Source organism: Cygnus atratus, chromosome 2 (assembly GCF_013377495.2).
Source record: "Cygnus atratus isolate AKBS03 ecotype Queensland, Australia chromosome 2, CAtr_DNAZoo_HiC_assembly, whole genome shotgun sequence".
NCBI classification, from domain to species: domain Eukaryota; kingdom Metazoa; phylum Chordata; class Aves; order Anseriformes; family Anatidae; genus Cygnus; species Cygnus atratus.
Genome location: NC_066363.1, coordinates 22,685,210 through 22,708,341, shown reverse-complemented (window position 1 = coordinate 22,708,341; position 23,132 = coordinate 22,685,210). Strand labels below are relative to the sequence as shown.

At 36.5% G+C, this 23,132-nt stretch overlaps 1 protein-coding gene across 1 annotated transcript in view; it reads left to right on the top strand.

Annotated features, from left to right (window-relative positions):
- The first annotated feature begins 983 nt into the window (after positions 1-983).
- The window catches only part of LOC118247517 (ATP-dependent translocase ABCB1-like), a 41,234-nt gene continuing 19,085 nt past the window's right edge, over positions 984-23,132 (top strand). Inside the window, 12 exon segments of the mRNA XM_050709355.1 lie at positions 984-1,075; positions 2,377-2,431; positions 5,487-5,701; positions 6,042-6,213; positions 7,115-7,239; positions 10,432-10,603; positions 12,182-12,295; positions 13,629-13,739; positions 16,316-16,441; positions 19,229-19,390; positions 20,413-20,580; positions 21,463-21,609. Of these exon segments, the coding sequence (XP_050565312.1) occupies positions 984-1,075; positions 2,377-2,431; positions 5,487-5,701; positions 6,042-6,213; positions 7,115-7,239; positions 10,432-10,603; positions 12,182-12,295; positions 13,629-13,739; positions 16,316-16,441; positions 19,229-19,390; positions 20,413-20,580; positions 21,463-21,609 (1,659 nt within the window).

Here is a 23,132-nt window from a genome sequence, read left to right as displayed (position 1 = left end):
AACTTTTGTGCATTATTTATTGCCTGTCATAAAAGAAGGACTGAAGACTCATATGAGCATTTTTCATTAAGGAAAGCATATGATTTTCTGCAAATTCCATCTTCTTGGCTCAGGATAGCAAGATATAACTGGTATCCTCAGAGTCCCATTCAGTTTGATCACAGATGGCTGAACAGTAATACCAAAAGCACCTCCCCTCGAAGTGTGTAAGGTAGGATTTGGTGCCCAATGTGAAGCCCAGTCTGCTCCAGGAAATGTGCTTCTCCACAGTCAGCCTGATTACTTGGGCACATTAGAAGAAATGATTAACACATTAACACAGAGACTTCTTTGGAAGGATTTAAGAGGAGACTTCCTGAGATGCTTTCAGGAGTGACAATGATACAACAGGCTTTTCGAAGTCATTCATTGTTGAGCACTCTATTTCTGGAGCCAGGTGTGCATGTATTCCCTTGCAGATTCCCAGGGTGCTGCGAAAGGCTGGCATGCACCAGTTATGGAAAGCTTTTCCTCACTACAATTTAACACGGAATGAGCAAAGTCCAACCTCAGTGCACAGTCCTAACCAAGCTAGTCCTATTGACTGCTGAATAACCTTCCAGAACAGGTGAAAACAGATTAAGATCTGCTCTCCTGGTAAGTCAGTGCATTTATTTTGTCTGAGACAGATTATCAATTTCCAATAGTGAATATTTAAAAAATTAGCAAAAAAATCCAGTGACATTTCACTCTACTTTAAAATGCATTTTACTGTTTATTGTATATTAATTATGGAAAACTGCAGAAACTTACATGCTTTGAAATGAGATACTCCCAAGGATTATGCAGAGGACATCACTGGGGTCCTGCCTAAAATCTGAAGACAGGCTAGTTTCAAACAGCACATTAGGATATAGGTTTTCAGTTTATTTGATTTACATTCTCCCTAATAAATATTACTGATAGTTTTTCCTGAGATGCTTTGTTTTTTATACAGATTTAAAATGGGTTCTGAAGACGAAACAAAGCCTTACATAAACAGAAGGGATGATAATATTGCTGTATCATATCAGGATTATGGATCTGAATGTAAATGGTAAGTATAGCAGTTGTTTTCAAAATATTCTACTAATGTTTTACCTTTACATGCATAGGCTTAAATTTTATTGATAAAGAACACAAGCATGATCACAGTTTTCCTTCTTTGGAAGTCTTTCATATCCATTGTTCTTTTTAGAGAATGTAGATAAACATAGACATAAAAATACATCAGTATCTATATCTAAATATAGGTAAATTGTTAACAGGTAAATCCAGCTGAATCCATGAGGTTATGAGAAGTCTGAGGAGTAGAAAGCTTTGCTTCTACATTGGTGTTATGAATAAGATTTTAAATTGGGGTTATTGAAAATTTGCCTGCTTCTTTTGCAAAAAAAAATAGTGGCAGCAGTATTTATTCTGTTTCATTGAAAGGCTGAGCCAAAATACAAATAGAACTGAAGTTAATTTAATTAAAGGACAGTTCAGTTGCATGCTTCTCCAAGCTCTCTGAAATTAGTGTAACTTTTTACTAGAATCTGGGTCCAAATTGGGTCAGATGTCCTGCATGCTCTCCCCTGTACCCCATTCATTCATTTCAAAAAAGACATGGGTCATGGTGGAAAATATATTCCATGATTTAAAGACCTGCATAGTAATTTACTGTTTCCCACGTTATGCAGTAAAAGACACTTAATTCCCATGTACCTTATAGGGGAAGGTTTAGGATGTTTTGCGTGGGACTTCCAGCCACCAGAAACAGACTTGTGAGTGTGGTAGAACTGGAAAGAGTGACTCATCCCAATTGGATTGTTAAGAGTTTATAAAACAGTTGACTGTCACGGTGCTTCATATCCTTTAAAATAACTTGCACCAATGACAGCAGAAGATAAACTAGTATTTGATCTGACATTGAACTTTGTAGAGTCAGGAAAATCCCCATTGCAAAACAAGGGAAAGAGTTTGACATTTTATCTACATCCTTAAAATAAGCTGTATGAGCTATGTTTTATTTGGAGAACACAGGCTGTTTGGAGGGGAAACTCAGTTTATTTAGATAAGAGCATTCTCATGCCTCCTTTCTAACAGTTTCTAGGTCAAAGACATTTTAAAGCTCATCATCAAGCTCATCAATAGACACTGTATTAGTACAATACCAAACCTGAAGTCTTCTTGAAAAGTGTTTTTGACAGCGTTCAGAGAAAAGTACTGAGAGAAGACTGAAATTTCTTTACATTCCTCTATCTCCCTCCATACTTCTGAGCACAATTAAGAGACAATGGTTATAGTAGTATTCACGAGGCTTGCTTTGATGTTTTCAGTGCTCTTCCTACTTAAAATACAATCACGATTTTTTAGCAGTGAGGACGAGAAGAAACCTGAGAAACTGAATATGGTCAGTCCGTTAACACTGGTAAGTTTCATGTTGTATGTTTACTTATCCCAGTCTACCATAATGTTTAAAATTTGTTATTTTTGTATGTGTGTTTCTACTTGTGTTGCAGAGCTATACTAAACAGCACACATCTTGAAGAAAAAGCATACACAGGAGATGGAGTAAGCTGGCTTAAATCCTCTCAATGCTGAAAATTTTTACTATCACACCTACAAGCAACAGATGCTGACACAGTGGTATTTGCAGATAAATGGGGAGGGGTTGTAACATAGACCTGAAATGTGATGAGTTGGAGACAGTGAGAAAAAAAAGGAAAGCTCCCAGCATAAGGGTGCACATGCCAGAAAAAATATCTCCAAAACTTCTGTAATAAACTGGCATAGCTGTTTAATTGAATACTTTTTTAAAGGAATTTTCAGAAACAAGGAAATCTTAGCTTCTATTTTCAAGTAATTCTTTTTGCAGTTGATTCTAACTTATCAGTATTATACTAATTACTAACAAGCCTTTTCTCAGCCACTTCCCCCCCTCCCTCCAAATCTACATTTATATTCAGCAAGCAACGGCAGATTTTATGATACAATTGCATTCATTTTTAAACAGGTGATTCAGAAGCATAGTTTTAATTTCTGTAATCTCTTCTTTTATATACAGGACACAGTGTTTTTGCATTTTATGTAGTTAGAACAATCATAGGCAAATTCAGTCTTGAAGGGACCTCAGGAAGTCATCTGGCCCAATGTCATTCTCCAAGACAGTCTTAACATCAAAGAGCAGGTTGATGAAGGTCTTGTCCAGGCAACTTTGGAAAATCTCCAGCAATTGCAATTCCACAGCCTCTCTAGACACCTGATCCAATCAGGTTCTCAGCTTGACCACAATCATTTGAAAAAGTTTTCATTACATACTATAAGAATTTCTATTATTACAGCTTTCCTTAGAAAATTATTACCTGCCCTCTTGAAAACTTCAAATGAAAATGCACATGAGCTGTTTGAATTAGCTTGGAAAGGAAGTGACAGGGCAACACCTGCAGTATTTCACTCTCACTGATAACAGCAATAAGATTTAACAGGCTAACTCAATTTCATTGTTAGCTTAACTATTAGTAGACTTAGGATTTATTCAGTATTAAGTGAGATTTGCATCTAGCAGAATCTGAGGTAGATTTAGGGAAGAAATCTTTCTTTTGTAAGTAGAATGATTTCCCAAGTCCCTCAAATGCCTGTGGAAAACTACTTCCTGAAGGATAATACCAGCATTTAAAGCAACATTTCTGTCTACAGAAGAAGCAAGAGAAAACTACATTTGTACGATACCGGAGTGATGACAATGAGCACCACACTCTCTGCATTCCCGGGGCTAGCAATGCATTCAGCAGGGATGCCATCTTTCCCCACATGTTCTGAAAACCTGCAGGAAACTATTGGTAACAATTCACGCATAGGAGAAAAACAAAACAAAACACATTGGTAATTCCTGCATCTCCTCAGAGAAGCACTAATCTGCTCTGTCTCACCTGAAGGACGAGGGCAGCTCAATTCAGTCAACCACTGCAGCAAAAACCTCCTTCAAAGAGCACCCAGCCAAAGGTGCACCCTGTGGACCTTGCGTATACACCAAAGAGCACTGCTTAAGTTAAGGGATTATTTCACAGCCATATCTTTTCAGACCATCACTACAGGTTGGGGGAGGAAAAAGCTTCGATCCTCTTCTTCTTCTTGGTTTGGGTACCACCGGGAATCACATCTGCTGCCTGGTCAGAGCACTCGTGCCTATTTTCTGGCAGCAGAGCCAGACATAACACAAGCAAGCATCTCCCAGCAGTATTCCAGCCTCTACCTATTATTAGCTGTGACGGCCTGCTCCTTGAAGGCAGTATGTAATCACAGACGGTAAATTCTACCCTTGTTGCACAAACAAGAACCCCACTATGTGGGATAAGAATTAGGAATTGTTGATTTAAAAAAAAAAAAAAAAAAAAAAAGGCTAAATTCTGGTACTGGAATCTAAACATAAATATGGCCATATTTGTTACGCAAAAAAGCTGGCAAAATCAAAGAAGTAACTTTCTCAACAATTGTCATTGAACAAATAATTCACAATGTAATATATTTTTATTTTCCATTTAATTTTTACCAATGATATTATGAAATAACCATAATTCATAGGGATTCTGGACCAGAATTAAATTCTCTTGTGTGTTGTCATAAATTACACATTCAAACAAATGCCAGAATACTGTTTTTTTCCTCCCAGTTTTGCTGCTTTTTGTAGCTTTTTTTATTATGCTGGCAATGATTAAGAACAACATTCAGCACTCATTCAGCTATTTATTAATTTACTAATATTTTTCAGTTTAAATATGATAATATTTTAATTGCAATCACAAATAAAACATCTTTGGCAATCATTTGTAACAAAGTACATAGGATAGCTTTCCTCTTTATTTTATTTTATTTTATTTTATTTTATTTTGTATGTGTGGAGCCTTATTTAGTTTTGATTACATAAATGGTATCTAGACACAAATTTCATTATTTTTCCTTAGAAATGCACACAGATTTTAAAACCAAACTAAAATTTCTCAAATAATATTAAACAAAGCAATTAAACGATAATAGCATACAAACAATTAAAATTCAGTAATGAAGTCAAATCCTGACTTCATTAAATGAAAGTGGATATCCCCAACAGTAACTTTTGTTTTTACTTTGCTTAAGCATCTTTAAAATCCCACTGTTAATTTTCATTCATTGTGGGAAGTGTTTTTAAGAGTAAATATGTCATTCTAAGCCTGTTTTTATTTTTTTTTTTTTTTTGTGGACTTTGAGGCATTAATTTTTAAATTAAAATCTGTGTGTTAATTCTTGAAAGTTGTATAATAAATAAGTAGAATATAAAAACTGAAATTTGATTCTGAAATAACTTAAAAAATATTCATTATACTGAAGAAAGAGAAATAGCAGGTAGTTGTAAGAACCTTCCGTGTTGTTTTGAATGCACATATAAGGAACTGAATTATAAGCTATCTCTAGGAGTCCTGTTTGGAGTAGAATTAATTCAGCTGTAAATCTCCTTTTTGTTTCCTTTCAGATATGCATATTATTATTCTGGAATAGGAGCTTGTGTTCTTTTCGCTGCCTACATTCAAGTTTCATTTTGGACACTAGCTGCTGGCAGGCAAATAAAAAGAATCAGACACGAATTTTTTCATGCCGTAATGAGACAGGAGATTGGATGGTTTGATGTAAATGATGTGGGCGAACTGAACTCTAGAATTGTGGAGTAAGTATTAAATAACAGTTAGTTGCTAACTGAGTGTTTGTTCTAACTATCACAAATCAGTTGTAATACTTTCATCAAAACAATGTTATTTCATCTTACTAAACTTCTCTGTAAACTATACTGTCATTTATATGGATCCTGGGATCATTTTAATGGATCCTGAGAAACAGAGATGTTGGAGAATACTGCTCCAAGTGCTCTGTGGCTGCAAACTTGAAGCTATGTTAAACTTCAGGTGTTAGAAACATAAAGAAATACTGACAAAGTGGGTGTATCTAAAGAATTCATGTCTGTGGTTTCCACGCTTTCTTACTCATTTGGATGTCATTTGTTTTTTCAGTGACATCTCCAAGATTAATGAAGGAATAGGGGAAAAAATAGGGATGTTCTTTCAGGCAGTGGCTACGTTTTTTGCTGGATTTATAGTTGGTTTTACAAAAGGCTGGAAATTAACACTTGTGATCCTGGCATTCAGTCCTGTTCTGGGCTTCTCTTCAGCTATCTGGGCAAAGGTAGGCAAAAAGTGTTATGTTTCAATAAACTGGTAGGCTATAATTTCCATAACTCCACTTGGTATTTGAAAACTTAAAAATGTAATCTGGCTGTTTGTGAACTTTGACCTTGCCTACATGCAGAAAGTTGTGTCTCATGGCATTGGTGTAGTTGAAGAAATACATTGCCTCCTCCATGGGTACTGCTATACTGCTGTAAACTTTATTTAAGCGTGCCCTCATATGAAAGGGTAAATAAGCAGTACCTTTGCCTTCTTCACTGGATCTTCATGACTACTACACCAAAATATCCAAGTACTGTCAGTAAAGATCAATAAATATACAAATGAGGTAAGATTGCACAGCTGAGGTCATCTCAGGTACGTTCTGGAATGAGCCTGCAGTAAGTCAGGTTTCCTGGGGTAACGGCTGTCTGCAGGCTCTGACCCCAAGGTGAGGAGGTCATTGCCTCTGGGGTTAGAATATGGGCACGGGCAGACGCCATCAGACAGCCAGCACACCATGACCTCTGCTCCAGATCTCCTTGCCACTTGCTCAACTTCCAATAACTGCCTGAAAACGGCACATGAGATGTAAATGCAGACCATTCTGAGAGAGAAATAGACTTCATCTGTAGAACTGTAATTGCCTTTGGCTAGGACCTTCAAAGGGGTATTAGGGTGTTAAGTACCACCTGGCTAGTGAATTACAGTGACACTGGGCAGCCTTGCCTTTAGACCTAAGATGAAAATCACAACTCTATTTAAAATGTGCAATCTTCTGTAAGTCTTTAAAAATATAATAAAGTAGATAGGAAATTCAGTTAAAAAAAAAAAAAAGTATTCAAATAAATCAGAACAGTGCTTGGGCTGGTTCTGTTTTTGTTTGAACAGGAAAGTTAAATCATTTTTCTTCCACACAGATAATTTCTGCATTCACTAACAAAGAACTAACTGCATATGCAAAAGCAGGAGCTGTTGCAGAGGAAGTTCTGGCAGCAATTCGAACTGTGGTAGCATTTGGAGGACAGAGGAAAGAAACTGAAAGGTGAGAAAAAAGTGTCCATTTGTTGGCTGTTTTTATAATAGTGTCTGAAGAGATTTTGATTTTTTGTCTTTGCTGCTGAATTTTACTTTTTCTTTTTTTATTAGTTTCAGAAAGCATCATCAGATATGCAGAGATGCATGCACTCTCTTTCCCAAAAAAGTATGTGGTATTTCAGGCTTCATATACCTAGTGAAAATTGAAAGCAAAAAAAAACAGGCATGTGGCAAGAAAAGACAAGTATAACACAAAGGTCACAAACCAAGGGCATGCACATGTATTTACTTATATTGTACCACAGAATATCATTCTTGCCATCTTTTTGATCTTTTATCTAAAGTTAATCATCATGACCACAAAAGCTGGCAGGAGTTTTCAGACTCAAAGTTCAGTAACATTTGTATCATTCAGAGAAAATATACACCACCCCTTGCTTCTGCCTTATGTTCCAGCCACCATTTCACAGTCAGGCAGCTAAAGGAAGCTCTTTGGGCATCTATGCCTTGCTTCCCAGTTCACCCCAGCATCTTTCTTTGGTTACCCAGTGCTGTTCATCACCCTTGTAGCTCTCATCTGCTCTTTTTCCTGCTCATCCTTGAAACACTGTTTGTCAGACACTTTCTGCTATGCATCCTGATATATATATCACTTTTTTTTTTTCCATCAGCGTAACAGTAGACTGGAGATTACAATGGTGACATGCTTAATGACTACAAAATATTCTACCCTATGACAGTGAGAAAGATCTTTATAAAGTGGAAATTAATTCTATCAGACTCACTCATCTTGTACTTGAGATTCTGCATCTCCTAAGCCCATCTCATCCTAGGCTGTTGGCTGCTAAAGCAAACAAGAAATCAATGAGAAAGGAATAAAGAGAATCAGAAAAAAATAACACATTGATGGTGCTCTATGTCCTCTCCTAGTGCTTCTACAACTTTGAGAGAGAGAGAAGGGTAGGCCTTTCCATGTTCTGGAAATCTTATACATAGCATACCAATGGTGAAAAAAAGCTCATTTCTAGTAACTATGGCATTTAGAAAAAACCTAAAATATATTGAGATACCCTGAATGTGATGTATGTCCTTCCAGAGTAAGAAGGACCTCCTAAGTTACAGAGACCAGGGTCTGCTTCTGTAGTAAACAAATGTATCACCTGTTCGCTCTGCTAATAAGCATAAAAGGTCCATCCTAAAAACAAGCAGTCTTCTTAACTCTGTTGCTGCAGTCAGGGAAACTATTCTACTACTTGACTGTTTGAAGGTTGGGCATCCCTTTCCGTCAAAGCATACACGGAATTCCGATCTATTAGTTTGTTTCTGTACCATCACTGCACTTTTGCTTTAGTAGCTCCTTCCCATGGGTTAACTTTCCTGTATTATTTATAGAAATAAATCATAAAGTCTCTCAGGTGTCATTTTACTAGGCCATCACAGTAAAGTTAATTTGATTTCCCTATACAATATAGGTTTTCCATTTCACTGATCATCTCTATTCTTTAAATTTGTTGTCTTTTACTTTATGGAAGTACAGTTCATCTGCTTCTCTTACCTTTATCCCCCAACATCATGTATCTAATTCTGTAAGATATTCTGATATTCCTTTGTCCTAGTCCTCTCACTTGTCCTCTGCACTGATCCTCTCATTTTTCTACCATCAGGAAATTTTATTTATTGTAAATACTCCTTATCTGTCAAAGCCACTAAAAGACTAGAAAAAATAAATCCCAAGACTGACTGAAGAACTCATGTTTTTAAATCCCTTGGGTATTACAACTTGCCACTGAACACTATATTCCTTCAAACAATTCCTTGCCGTACCATTCTTTTATTACATCTACTGTTTAAGTAATTTATCCTACGGCTTTAGGATAAATTGGCATTATATGGCATAAGTGAAGTCCCAATGGATTAGTTTACTGTGTTCTGCCTCTCTAGGAAAGACAGTCTTAAAGAAAATTAATTGGGTTAATCCTTTGCTTTCATAGTTTATGACAGATTTTATTTTTTATTTTGTTTCATTATACTTTCTTTTTCATTTATTTATTTATTCATTTATTTATTTTTTACAAGCTTTTTACACTGTTTTTTTCCAGGCATCAACTTGTAATTTCTCAGGTCACTGTTTGCATACCTCAGTCCTGTGGCTTTGTCCACAATTTCAACATTAAATCAATCACTAAAAGTCTTTGCTACTGGACCACTGTTAGGTTTGCCAGTTTATTCAGTACTTTGGAATAAAAAGTGCATCTCCATTCCTTTCTTACCATTTTCCTTTCCTGCTTTTGGCACCATACATATTTTTGTAGCTCCCCACAACCCCCTTTCTTTCTTACTGAAAGTTGAGACTGAACTACATTTTGGGAGCAATTTCTGGTGCAATTGCCACGTCAATACTTCTAAATTTCCAAGACCCATGAAATTAAACACCTTTGCTGCTGACATTTTTTGTGTGCGCTCAGTTGTAATTACTTTAACTGATTCAACCTACAATCCTTGATTTTTATCTATAACCAGCTTTATCTTAATAGCCTTAAACCAGGTTCAAAAAAAAAAAAAAGTCTTTTTATTTGTTCACTGATTATTTATAAAAGAAACCTGTCAGCTATCACTTCCCAGAGCACATGGGTCATGCAGCTACTACTAGCATTTGATTCTTTAGTCTATATTTACAATATTAGAGTCTCTCACAGTCACATGCCTGTGACTGACTTGTTCTCTCTGTCCAAGTCCAATGTAGAATATCAGATACAAGCACTATCCCGGTATCTCCTTTACATTCATTCCCCAAAGAGATTCTGACATAAATTGATCCTGTTTTCTCCAAATCACCAGTTCTCCTTTCTTTACAATATACTGCAACGCTTATGCAACAATATTCCTTTTAATATCAGAAATATTTTCTGGCTTTTGCAATATTCCAGAAATCACAGGTTTACAGCTGTTTAGCATTTTACCACAGCCTTTTACAGTCATCTAGGATGTGGTCTAGATTGAGCTGATCAGCTCAACCTGTTACGACATGAAGGACAGTCAATACATTTTCCTCCACTCACAGCAAGGTCTTTCTTAGGATTTGATTACTAAAATATTTTGCATAACTTTGACATGCACTTTGAAGAAATTATGAATATACATAGAAAAATAAAGAAGAGTAATTTCCTGTATGCTCTGGTTTTTATGCATTTTCTTTCAGATACCAAAAAGATTTAGCAGAAGCCAAACGCATCGGTATCAAAAAAGTTATTTCAGCCAATATTTCCATAGGTATTGCTTTCTTTTTGATATATGCATCATATGCATTGGCTTTCTGGTATGGAACCACTTTGATACTTTCTGATGACTATACAATCGGAAACGTCTTTACAGTAAGTATTCACCAGTAGCTGAACAAGGTTTATGAAGAGTATTGAAAATTTTTCAATACAAAGAGTATTGAACTGATTCTGTGTAATCTTTTTTACATTTTGAGTCAGGTTGAAGTTAGCTTTCCAAACTTCATTTTTCCACTTTCTCAGAGCTGTTAAAAAAATAAAATAAAAAATATAGCTTTGCATATCATGGATTATTTCTGTAAGTTGGGTAGCAACATAAATATCACTCACACGAAAGTCCCTTGTTAAAAGCCAGCTTGGATCAATAATAATTAGAAGTTGTTATTTTTGTATTCAGTCCCACTGGGTCTTTGCTAGGGGATTGAGGTTTGACTTCTAGGAGCCTGAGTCCATGCCAGGAGGTTGCAATCAGGAGAGAAAGACCAGGCTTCAGGTACAATTTATTTTATAACAAATTAAATGCTGTATTAGTCCCAGTTTGCTGACCTGAAGTCATTATCTTCACTGATATCAAGGTGGACCTTCTGTTGGAAAGCTTGTAATATGATAATGTGGTTGGAGTTGTAATCCCAGTCACAGCCTTCCTGCTAACAAGTTAACATCTGTGCTATGTCAGCATCTCTTGAAGCCATCCACTCCGTTACAGTCAGGTGCCATGTGCTAAAACCTAAGAGCTCATTTAATTGTTTTCATTTGTGACCAAGTGTGTAAGTCCATTTTGCCCACTTCAGGGCAAAGCCAGGCAGGTGAGTTTGTACTACCAACACCCTGTAGAAAACAGCTGGAAAAGAGCTTTGCTTTCATGCAAGCAGCACCTGACTGAAGAGCAGGGGTTGTTGCTGGTCCTTGCAGAAATCCATACTGACTGTCACTTCCTCTGGGTCACTAGCAACTTGCACTGTAATGCAAGCTTTGTTTAATACTTAGATCTGATTAAGATAAAATGCAAATGGGCATTTATTCCCAACATCTGAAATGAGTGGTACAGTTGCATGTGTTCACAGAAACAATAAGCACAAAAAATGTCAAACCCAAGGCTGAAAGATTAGAGTGGAAATTACAGTCTGTTTTTGATGTGGCAAACAATTTTAGTTTCACATGAAGAAGTCTCCAGTTTCCTCAAATATTTGGTTCTGTTCTTGCCGGTAGTACATTGGAGTGGAACATTATGTCTTTAACTTTTGGGTTAGATTACCCTTGTTTTTATGCCATATGAAGATAGAAAGATTATTTTTTTTCTGTGTTTAACCATAGAAGTAATTGCTGGCTAGTTTTTCCTCAGGTGGAATTGTAAATATCTTATTGTCACTCTCAGGAAGAACCCCAGCCATCAGAAACTCACAATAGTCTCTTTATGGGCCAGTTGTGAAATGGGGAAATTTTAGAGTGATCTTGAAAATTCCTTATTTCCTATAAATGTTTACTTTTTGTTTAAATGATTGCCACTTGTTTAATTGCAGCTTTGCTTTTAGAGTACTTCGTATTGCACAGTATGCATGAATCTACTTGAAGGAAGGATAGCAAATATTCTTAGATAAATGAAGCTATCTAAGTGAATTCCAGCTGTGTATTATTTTGGTTTTTTGTTTGCATGTTTTGTTTTGTTGTTAGGTCTTTTCTTCTATATTACTTGGAGCTTTTGGGGTTGGATCTAGTGCACCAAGCATGGAGGCATTTGCCAATGCAAGAGGAGCTGCCTATGCAATCTTCAGTATTATAGACAATGTGAGTATCTTTGCCATGGCTGTCATTTGAAAATATCAAACATCTGACTTCTTTTCTGAATAGAAAATTATCAAGCCCAAACAATTGTGGATGCAATATCTTAATGTTTAAAAATTCTACCTAACAGTTTTGGATGCAGGACAAGCATCTAAATACTGTGATGTGAGCCTTTAAATGAGCAAGATGTAAATTTCTGCCCGTTATTTTTTAACCTGGTAGTTCAGAAAAACAAGTTAAAGAAGAAAAAGAAATTATATCCATGCTAACTCAAGTAACTAAGTGAGATAACAGTGACAAGAGCACCCTGACTGAAAATGATTAATTTGAACTGTAAGAGTTAATTACCAGATGTCTGGTACATACTTTAGTGGCTGGCAGTGGCTACAGTCATTTTGATGTTAAAGTATCATAGTGACAGCAATGCTATTTTAAAATTAGTCCTGGGTTGTAATATAAATTGAATTTATGCCTTTGCATATTAGTGCAGACGTGCCTGATTCTGAACTGTTCTGTGCTGCAATAAAATTAAATGCATTAAAACCTAGTTCCCTATCCATGTTAATACTGCCACAGCTGCTAACCCCTAGAATCACGGAATATCCTGAGTTGGAAGGGCCCTACAAGGATCACTGAGTCCAACTCCTGGCTCCACACAGGACCACCCAAAACCCAAACCATACATCTGAGAGTGTTGTCCAAATGTTTCTTGTACTCCAGCAGGCATGGTGCTGTGACCATTGGGGAGCCTGTCCCAGAGCCCAACCACCCTCTGGGTGCAGAACCTTTTCCTAACACCCAGCCTGACCCTCCCCTGTCCCAGCTCCATGCCATTCCCTTGGGTCCTGTTGCTGTCCCCAGAGAGCAGAGCTCAGCGCCAGCCCCTCCGCTCCCCTCGTGAGGGAGCTGCAGGCCGCCATGAGGCCTCCCCTCAGCCTGCTCTGCTCTGGGCTGAACAAATCAAGGGACCTCAGCTGCTCCTCATACATCTTGCCCTCCAGACCCCTCACTATCTTTATAGCCATCCTTTGGAAACTCTCTAATAGTTTTATGTCCTCCTTATATTGTGGTTCCCAAAACTGTATGCTGTTCTCAAGGTGAGGCCACATGAGCACAGAGTAGAGCAGACAGACTTGCCTGCACTGGCAGCTTCTTGCGTTTGTTAAGTAGTTATTTTTGCTCTGCTGCTTTGTAATGAGTCTTGCTATGTATGCCTTGTTGTATGGTAGCATTGATGTCAAAGATTTCACAGCCCCGTATCGTGCTAAAATGTCATTAGAAATCTAAACAATGTTTTTGTTTTTTTTCCCTTTTCTTGCCATGTTATTCTGCACAGGAACCTCAGATTGACAGTTCATCCAATGCTGGCTATAAACCTGACCATGTTAAGGGGACTTTGGAATTCAAAAATGTTTACTTCAATTATCCTGCTAGGCCAGATATTCAGGTATTACACATGGAAGTGATTCAGATTCCACTTAAGATAACCTGATTGTCTCAGGGAAAACCAGTTGTTATAATTAAGACAATAAGACTCCTAGAAATAATGGAAACTTTTGTTTTTATCTAGAACCAATATCTGTTTTAGCCAGAATAGTTTAGTTAACTAAAGCACACTTTAAAAAAAAAAAAAAATGTATGGCTACATGAAACTTGCGCTAAAGCTTGGATGCCCTAATAATTCATAACTATAATAATAAATGTAATTCATAAATATAATGAAAAACACTCATCATACGAATGCTTAGTTTAACACAGTAAAAATGTAATCACGGTATACTGATCTTCCAGATTGTTCACACTGTAAGTCTGTTAAAAGTATCTATCTGAGAAATTGGCAGAAGATCTAACGCTTTGTTTCTTGCATTTACAATGCAAAAACTGCCCCACCAAAGGAACAGAGAGTTTTGTTTGAGAGCTTTTATTAAGGTATGTCTTGATGCAATTAACTGGGGATAGAAGAGGTCTGAACGATTTCTGAAAATACATTTATTAAGAATGTCTTGGAAAATAAGTCTATTCCAATGTGAAGGAAGTCTATTTTCACTAATCTCTAAAAAGGGATTTGTTCCCATCTTGTTGAGGTAGACTGTGAAGACAGAGAAGAACAGAGCTATTTTAGTCAGCTTTGAAAGAAAAAAAAATATTGCAGCTTGCCTGTTTCTGAAGAGATCAGTTGAAATCATTTGGTACTTATATTAGTTGCCATTAGAATCAATACAAAGACAGTGAAGATAAACATTTTGATACAGAATTCAGTGAGAATAGTAAACTAGTATTAGAGAAGGGCTGGGTTTTTTACTTCTTCATCTATTACAGAGGTCACATTTTTAGAACTTTAATCCTGGGGATGAAGGGTGAAGGACGTTGCACAACAAAGGAAAATGAGAATGATGAACAAACCAGAAGATGCAAGGAAACTTACTGCATTAGTGAAAATACTGTTGCATACAGCCTACTGACTGTAGTCTATGAGTGATTATACTGACTATGGTCTAAGAGTGTAGTGCCTAACAGACCTCACTCTGCATTCCTAAACTTGTGCAGATGCATGTGATATCAATGGGTAAGAATTTATCCCACTAGATAGCTGCAGGAACCCTTCGCCAAAAAGGGCTTCAAAACTTGCCCAAGACACTGGGCAGATCTTTGTGTGCAATGACATTGCCAGACTTCTTGTTGTCACAGCTACATTTTAGTTCAAAATTAACAGAATTTCAGCCCTCCCTCTTCTTTTAAATTAAGAACTTCCTCCTGAGGGCTTCCTACTGGATTACTTCTGAGTGAAATAATATGAAACACTATGCAAATATGTGAAAACAAAACTTTAAGTTGTTTTTCATTGGTAACTGAAAAAGAACTATCCAAGACAAAAGTTCCCTTTTGTCTCATTACACAGAGGTTTATAGATGTCTCTCTGCCTCTTGAAGTTTTAGAGAAAGCTACAAAGAAAAGCTCCCATAAGCCAACAGCAATGTAAGAGGGAAAGAAAAGCTCTTTTCCTCTACAGCTTCAGTGATTGCTGGCACTTTTGCCACCTCCCTGAGTGAGCACATCTGCATGGAAAGCAGACCATCACTTTTGCAATTGGTGTGAAATGCTGCATTTTGAAGAGAGGAGCAGAAGGAACAATCTCTTCATACTGCAGTGAAACTCCACAAACTCCAAGCCATTCCTTCCACAATTTCAAATGCAATTTTTCCCCTTTCTTATCTAGAGGTCTCTTACAAAATTTCCCAGAATTTCTGATAATCAATATTTTAACCCTATGGCATTATCTACTTCAGAGATCTTTTACAAAATTATTTAACTTCTCCAATACTAGTTCCAATCTCTTGATAATAGGAAAGTTAAGAATTCTGTTAGTGGGAGCTGTTGTCGTTTTAAACACCATAGGAACGTATTCAAAACTGAGAAATCACCACTTTGCAGCAAACGTTATGACTGCAGACATATAAGGGTTTTATCACCATTGCTGGCACTAATAGAACACCAATGTCGTGCCAAAATAAGAAAGAATTACAGCATTCTTAAATTATAATTATGGTGTTTGGCCATACCCATAGTAACAACATACATTGGGGTGATACCAAACCAGATACAATGCATCAATGGGCTGTTGTTTCATGTATGCAGATAGAGAAATTTTTATATTTTTTATTTTCTTGAAATGAGTTATAATACAGAAATTTCAGGTAAGATACCAAAACAAACAAAAAAAGAAAACAATACTGGATTCACACAAATGCCCTATATTGTACTTCTCCTCCTAGCTTTTATGATAAATGTTCTTGGAAGAGTAATGACTTGATAAATAAGGGTGCTACTAAGTACACAAAGATGTAACAAATATATTGACGTATCAGTGCAATAAAACCTGACTTACATTGAAAAACAGAGGAATATACCAGGCTATTCTGTAAACATGAAGGATATTTTACTGTAGTCTTTAGAGTTTCTGCAAATTTACATTGACATTTTTATATGCTGTTATGCTTTGGTCAAACTTTCTTATACACACAGATACTGAAAGGCTTGAATCTGAAGGTCAACTGTGGCCAGACAGTAGCCCTGGTTGGTGGCAGTGGCTGTGGGAAAAGTACAACTGTTCAGCTCATCCAGAGATTTTACGATCCCAAGGAAGGCACGGTAAGACACCTCAAGCCAGATGACTGCTCTGTGCGTCGCAGTTGTTCAAAGTCAGCTTCTGGTCTGGTTGCCCTTGATCAAATGACATGGTCAAATCTCCCGTCAAAAGCCATCTTCAAGATCTTCAAGAGAGGCTTCTATATGTTGGCTGCTGTCTAGACCTGGCTTCTATAATACCTAGAGAAATGAAAAAAAAAAAAAAAAAAAAAGCCAACCCTGTATTTCTTGTTGTCTGCTCTAAGCAACTGTGTGAACTGTTTACAAAATAGTTCCACCTATTCCTCAGGCTGAATCAACCACAATGTTTTTGTTTTTGCTTTTTTTTTTTTTAATTCCTTTTTTTCTTTCTCTCATTATGCATCTATGCTTATCATCCTCTGTATAAAGACAAATTACCATCATTGCATAAACATTTTCAGCATGGATCACAGTTTATCCATGGACAATATCTTCAGAAAGCATTTTATCTCCATATGCTCTTTACCCACTGTGCAGGGCTATGTCTGGGAGAGTCAGACACCAGAATCCACATTCTCATCTGCAGACATATTTTAGTCTGTTAATATTTACTTGGACACCTAACTGACGCTAGTTTCAGTGAGTTAGGCGCTCTGTCCGCTTATCCTCATTTCTGGTAACTCACTATACTCTGTGAAACGATGATACCTGGCGTGCTGTACAGGGTCTTACTGGGATGGAGTCACCTTTCCCTGCAGCAGCCCATACAGTCCTGTGCTCTGCACTTGTAGCTAGAACAGCACTGGTATGACACCAGTGTTGTGTTTATTGCTGAGCAGCACTGGCAGAGCACCAAGACTCCCTCCAACCCCCCAGGAGGCAGCAGGCTGGGGCTGGGAAAGAGATGAGGAGGGAGCACCGCCAGGGCAGCTGATCTAAACCGACCAAAGGGATATCCCATATCATATGGTGTCACACTCAGCAATAAAAGGTGGGAAAGGGGAAGGAGAGGGGGGGCGCTCTCGTTATGAAGATGTCTGTCCGCCCAAACAACCACTATGCATACTGAGGGCCTGCTTCCCAGGATGTGGCTGAACATCGTTAGTTGATGGGAAGCAGAGAACATTTTTTCCTTCTCTATGTGTTTCCATGTGGTCTTTGCTTGGTTTTGTTTGTTTTTTTTTTATTATTTTTTATTTTCCACTCTTCCTTTTCTCGTTATTTAAATTATCCTTACCTCAGCCTGTGAGCCGTTTTTTACTTTCCAGCATACTTTCTTCTCCACCGCTCTTCTTTTGAGGAGGGGGAGTGAGAGAGCAGTTGTGGTGGAGTTTGGCTGCCCAGCTGGGTAAAACCACCACACGTGCTCAGGGATCTTTCTGCCAGCCCATGGCCTATAAGTGAATCCCAGAGACAGGAGGGCAGAGAACTGCTGATCAGGATGACTGCTGCAATATAAAACTTATACAGCTAGTTTAAACAAGTTACTTAGCCTCCAACCTCTCCAACCTATCTTTAAAATATCATATGATGAGATGAATCTCCCTGTTGATGCATCTGGCAGAGCATAACAGAAAGACTTGCTCAGGCTAGACTAGCTCTGAGATTGCTGATGTTAAGCAAGACAAAGCTAAGCTGTTGTGTGCCCAGTATTCATTTGTCCTCCTTCTGTGTTCTTTTTCTCTCTCTGTGCTGGGCATATACTACTACAGAAGGTTTACATCAGATCTAGAGTAGACTGCTGTTCCCTACAGGCTTCACTAAGCTTCTGCTGAATCTGTTTACTGTTCTGTGGATGGAGCATTCTCCTTTTTATGATTAAGGCTATTAGCTTGATTTTCTTCCGCATTTTGATGTGTTTTTAACCATTTAAAATAATCACAAAAATAACAAAGCTTTTGGACTACCAAGAAAAGGTGTACCATTTCTTATAGGATAGTTTAAATGGTTGTAACTTCCAGGTCTTAAAATCATGTAACAATATTAAGATGTCAGATTTAGTTCGAAATGCTTTCAAGAATACTCCACACACAACAGTTTTCACCTTTATTTTTTAATTGTAAAATACTTATTAAACCAGTATCCCAGCAGAAGATTTTTAAACTAAATAATATAAAGCTTGGATTCACTTGTTGGGTCATTAGTTATTAATACCAATTTATCCCAGAGCAGACTGTTAAAATGTGCTTGGAAAAACATCTTTGTCATGTCAAATTAGATACCTGTGGGGTTTATTTTATTATTAGTGAATAGTTCAAAAGGTGTAAAAATGACATGGCAATAGAAGAAATCATATTCTTAAGTACAATTTTAGAGAAATATTTTCAATTAAGTCAAACAAGTAATTTAGAGCAAGCAAAATTACTGTGTAAGTGATAATTTTTTAATACTTGTGAAATGCCCTGAAACAGAATTGTCACTGACATGCTTAATGGTATGCTTAATGGAGTCTTTTTTTAGTAAAAGCTGGATACGTAACCTGAAAGCATATTGAATGGGCAGTTTAGAAAGAAGAAACTTCACATATTTGTGTTTATAAATTGACAGTCTGACATGCAAAGCCAGAGTACTTTAATTTATATTCTCAAATAAAATATGTTTTCCAGTATTTCGTTGAAATTACATTTTTGCTTTAGTTTATCTCAGAGGAACTGAAAAGTATTCTGAAATTCAGCATTTCTCAATTGAAAATTCTGATCTTTACTAGAATGCCATTTCCATGGCAATTTTTTTTCAGTTAAAATATTTTCTTGAACCCTAGTATGAAGAGGGGAAAAATTAAATGTACCTGACAACGCTAATGTGAAGCCATCATTATGCTTTCTGCAGATCAGGAAAGGACGCACTATACTTGTTATTGCTCACCGTTTGTCAACAGTTCGAAATGCAGATCGTATAGCTGCTTTCGAAAATGGTGTCATCACAGAACAAGGGACACATGAGGAATTAATGGAACAGAAGGGAGTTTACTACAAACTTGTTAATATGCAGGTAGGTTTTTCATTATTATTTTTGTTTCATAGCTTGCATCATATTGTGTGCTACTGACTTAACTGGATTGAATTGCTCCCAAAACCTTTGCGGTGTTTTCTCAGTGGAGAAAGTCTAGGGAAAAAAAAACCTTCTCTGAAGAGTATTAAACTTCAAAACAAGAAAAAGAAGCAAAAGTGAAACGTGTGATTTTAATTCAAACCTGTGAATTACAGAAATTCTGAACAAAATCTCTTTCTCTTTCTTTTTCAAGTGTGACATTGAAAATAAAGTATGTGAGAAGGTCAAAAGGAAGATTGTGGAAAAAATGATCTTCTGGGTCTGATAAATTCTCAGATTCCTTTTCCAAATCAGAGAATTATAAAATAATTCAGGTTAAGGGACATTGGTGGTTCATCTAGTCCAACTCCCTCTAAATGCAGAGAGGGCTCTGAAGTCTAAGCAGGTTGTCAGGGCCATTTTCTTTGGGTTTGGAATACCTCCAAGGATGGAGACTCCACACCCACCCCAAGCCACCTGCTCCAGTGGCTCGCCACCCTTATTGTGAAAATGTAAACTCTTACACAGGTACTTTTCCAAATCACTAGCATCTTAGTGACTCAGGCTCCTGAAGTTTTGTTATACAGACAGGGTCTACCTTGGATATTTTCATTATCTCTCAATCTGTCTTCTGCTTTTTCATATTTTTATATTTTAAAAAGGCATTTATATTTAAAAAAAAAATCAGTTATGCCTAATGTAACTCTCCTATATGTTGTCAGAACAGTTTAACATGACAACAAATGCAAAAAAATCTCTATGGCTGAAATTTTTCTCCTTGCAAGTGTTAACGTTCTTTTTTTCACTGAGTATAGAGAAGAATTAATGAAACTTCAGTACTTGCTTGTGGCTTTCTTTTTAATTAGTCAGTTCTTTTCAATATTCCATTTATTTACAAGAAATTGTTGTTGTTTTTATTTAGAACTGTTCATCATTAATGTGGCCAAAAATGATTTTTAGTGTCATGCTGTGTTTCATTTCAGACATCAGGAACTGAAGATCAGTTACAGGAAGAAGGTAATGCACACAGTGTCTCAGAAAAGACACTGAATGGATCAGTACTGACTGGACAGAAAAGACAGTCCACTCGGAACAGCATAAAACGGTTCAGAATACAGAATGATGAACTTGATGTAAAAGCTGTTCAGCTTGTGAGTCTCTCTGTATTATTATCTGCATATGTTTTCCATAACTAATGGGACAAGAAAGAAACACGATTCTGCTCAACGGGGAGTAACTTTTTATCATAATGTATGAAGAGAGCCTACATGTCTGGTTAAAGACTCATAAAATGACAAAATAACACAAAAAGGGTTCTATGGAAAATTCTTTTCTCTTGAAACCAAAACGCCTTTTGTTGTGGTACTCAAAACAGTTTAACTGAGTGATACTATGAAACAAAATTACTTGAGTATAGGAACAGCCTATGTGGCAAGTTAATTCATTTAATAATGTAACAAAACCAGAAACAGGTAATTAGTCATAAAACTTTAACACCCCAAATAGAGAATAATTATTAGTCTAAGTATCTTGATATGGATTGCCTAAAATATGTCTGTATTAGCGAATAAGTTACTGAAAATTAAGAGAGAGTTATCAATTTGGCTAATGAACTAAAAATGAAAGACATCATGTTTAATGATGAGTAAGGAGCAATTCATTCAACAAACATTTAACACCATCAAATGGAAAAAGTGGTCTAAATTCCCAATTTCTTTTTCTGCATAGTCTCACAAAAGGTAAGTGGAATTTGTGACTAATCCTCTCTGGGAAAGGCTCAATTTTTTGGAAGAAGTGAGAGAGCTTATATAGAATTCATTGATTTTTTTTTCTTCTTTTTTTATGATTAATATTGGGTACTGAGTAACAATAAGAATTTCAGCAGTTAGTTAATACATTTTTTGAAGATCAGATAGTTTGAGGTTTCCCATCATAGAATATGGGATAGGGAACAGATTACAAAGATTATACCTGTCCTACCTTTTCCTCCATTAATGTATTATATTTATCCTGATGGAATCCTTTTATTCTAGGATAAAAACATACCTCCAGTGCCATTTCTTAAAGTTATGGCGTTGAATAAAACTGAATGGCCTTACTTTGTTGTTGGAACTCTATGTGCAATTATCAATGGGGCCTTACAACCCATATTTTCAGTCATAATTGCAGATGTTATAGGGGTAAGTATAAAACAAAGAATTAAAAACCTTGCTTGTATGCTGTATCTTTTGTCACTGTTTATGGTTTTTATAAATGCTGACTTGTTTTATGATGAACCCATGAAATGCTACATTTTTTTTCAATTTGCCCTGCAAAGGTAAGAAATGGGTGAAAGTCCTTGCTATGGGGAATGCTGAATTTCTGCTCTAAGTCTCACAAAACAGTTATGCAAATTTCACATCTCTGTTTTTGAGCTGATCAGCTCGCCAGTGATGAAGTGAGGAGAGGTTCCCCTGTGACCTCTCTGAAATTGCTTCATCCTTATCCCCTTTTAAGGCGGCACTATAATTGACCCCATTCACATGAGCAGTGCAGGCATAGAAGGTGATCTTTGTGCTGTGCTCACCATAACATTTCAGAAGGTATAGTGTGAATCAAAGCAATGTAAAGCAACAAGATGAAATGGATGTAAGGTAGACGTTTCATTACAGAGAGATTTTCTGTAAACTTAAATTTATGATGTTAAAAAATAAAGTTATGTTGTCAAGCACAAGGCACTTGCACTGGCAGGAATTTTTAACATTTTCTGTTGGAACTGTTTTAGCTGCACTATATTGCACAAAGATATTGAAATGGCCTATCTTATTTTTTTTTGTACTTGTTTGTGAGGTGTTACATTCCAAAGAACTGTTTGGGAAAAGGGTATTATGCTGGTGTTATGCTTCAGTTTTTAATGCAAGTAGTAGCAGGAAACAGCCCTGAGGGAAGGGGAGCATTCTGTGCAGTTGTGATCTTTCAGTAATTGTCAGTAATGGACGCAACAAATAGCAGAAGATATATATATAGGGGAAAAAATAGAATTAAGGTCCTTTCTTTCCAAAACATTAATTTATTCTTAAAGCTTTTAAAAATATTTACAGGCATGATATTATTTATGACAAATCTGGATTAGAAAATCTAAGTAACTGAATTGTAGATTTTTTTTTTGCTATGGACCAAGGTATAAAAACATGATAAACTAGTGTCATTCTGAGCAAACAATAGATAACAACCCATAAATAACAAACCATAATGACAGTTACTCAACATCCAAAATATACAAATGCTATACAACAGCAAACAGTGTACAACATCCTCAAAGACCTATAGATTTTTTTTTGAGGCTATTTAAAGGACTTAGAAATGTTGGAGACCTCATACTTCTTTATAAAACAAATATGTTTTATCCAAGCTTGGGAGAATTATCTTTATTGCCCTGCAAACCTGGTGAAACCAGAACTGTACAATCCCCGTTCTCCATCAACTATGTGTTATCATATATAAAGGTATAAGGATTGCTTCAGCATACTACACCTTTAATATTCATTTACTCACTGTTGAGGTAAATAAGAGTATATAAGCTTTAGATGGAAAACTATTTCCCTAACTGAGCAAGGTCTCCATACAATGCATAATGTACTCCTATTTTTATTTTTTGTTAAAATATATAAAACAAACAATAGAAATCTGTTATCTGTGAGTCTTGGCCTAAAAAAAAAAATAT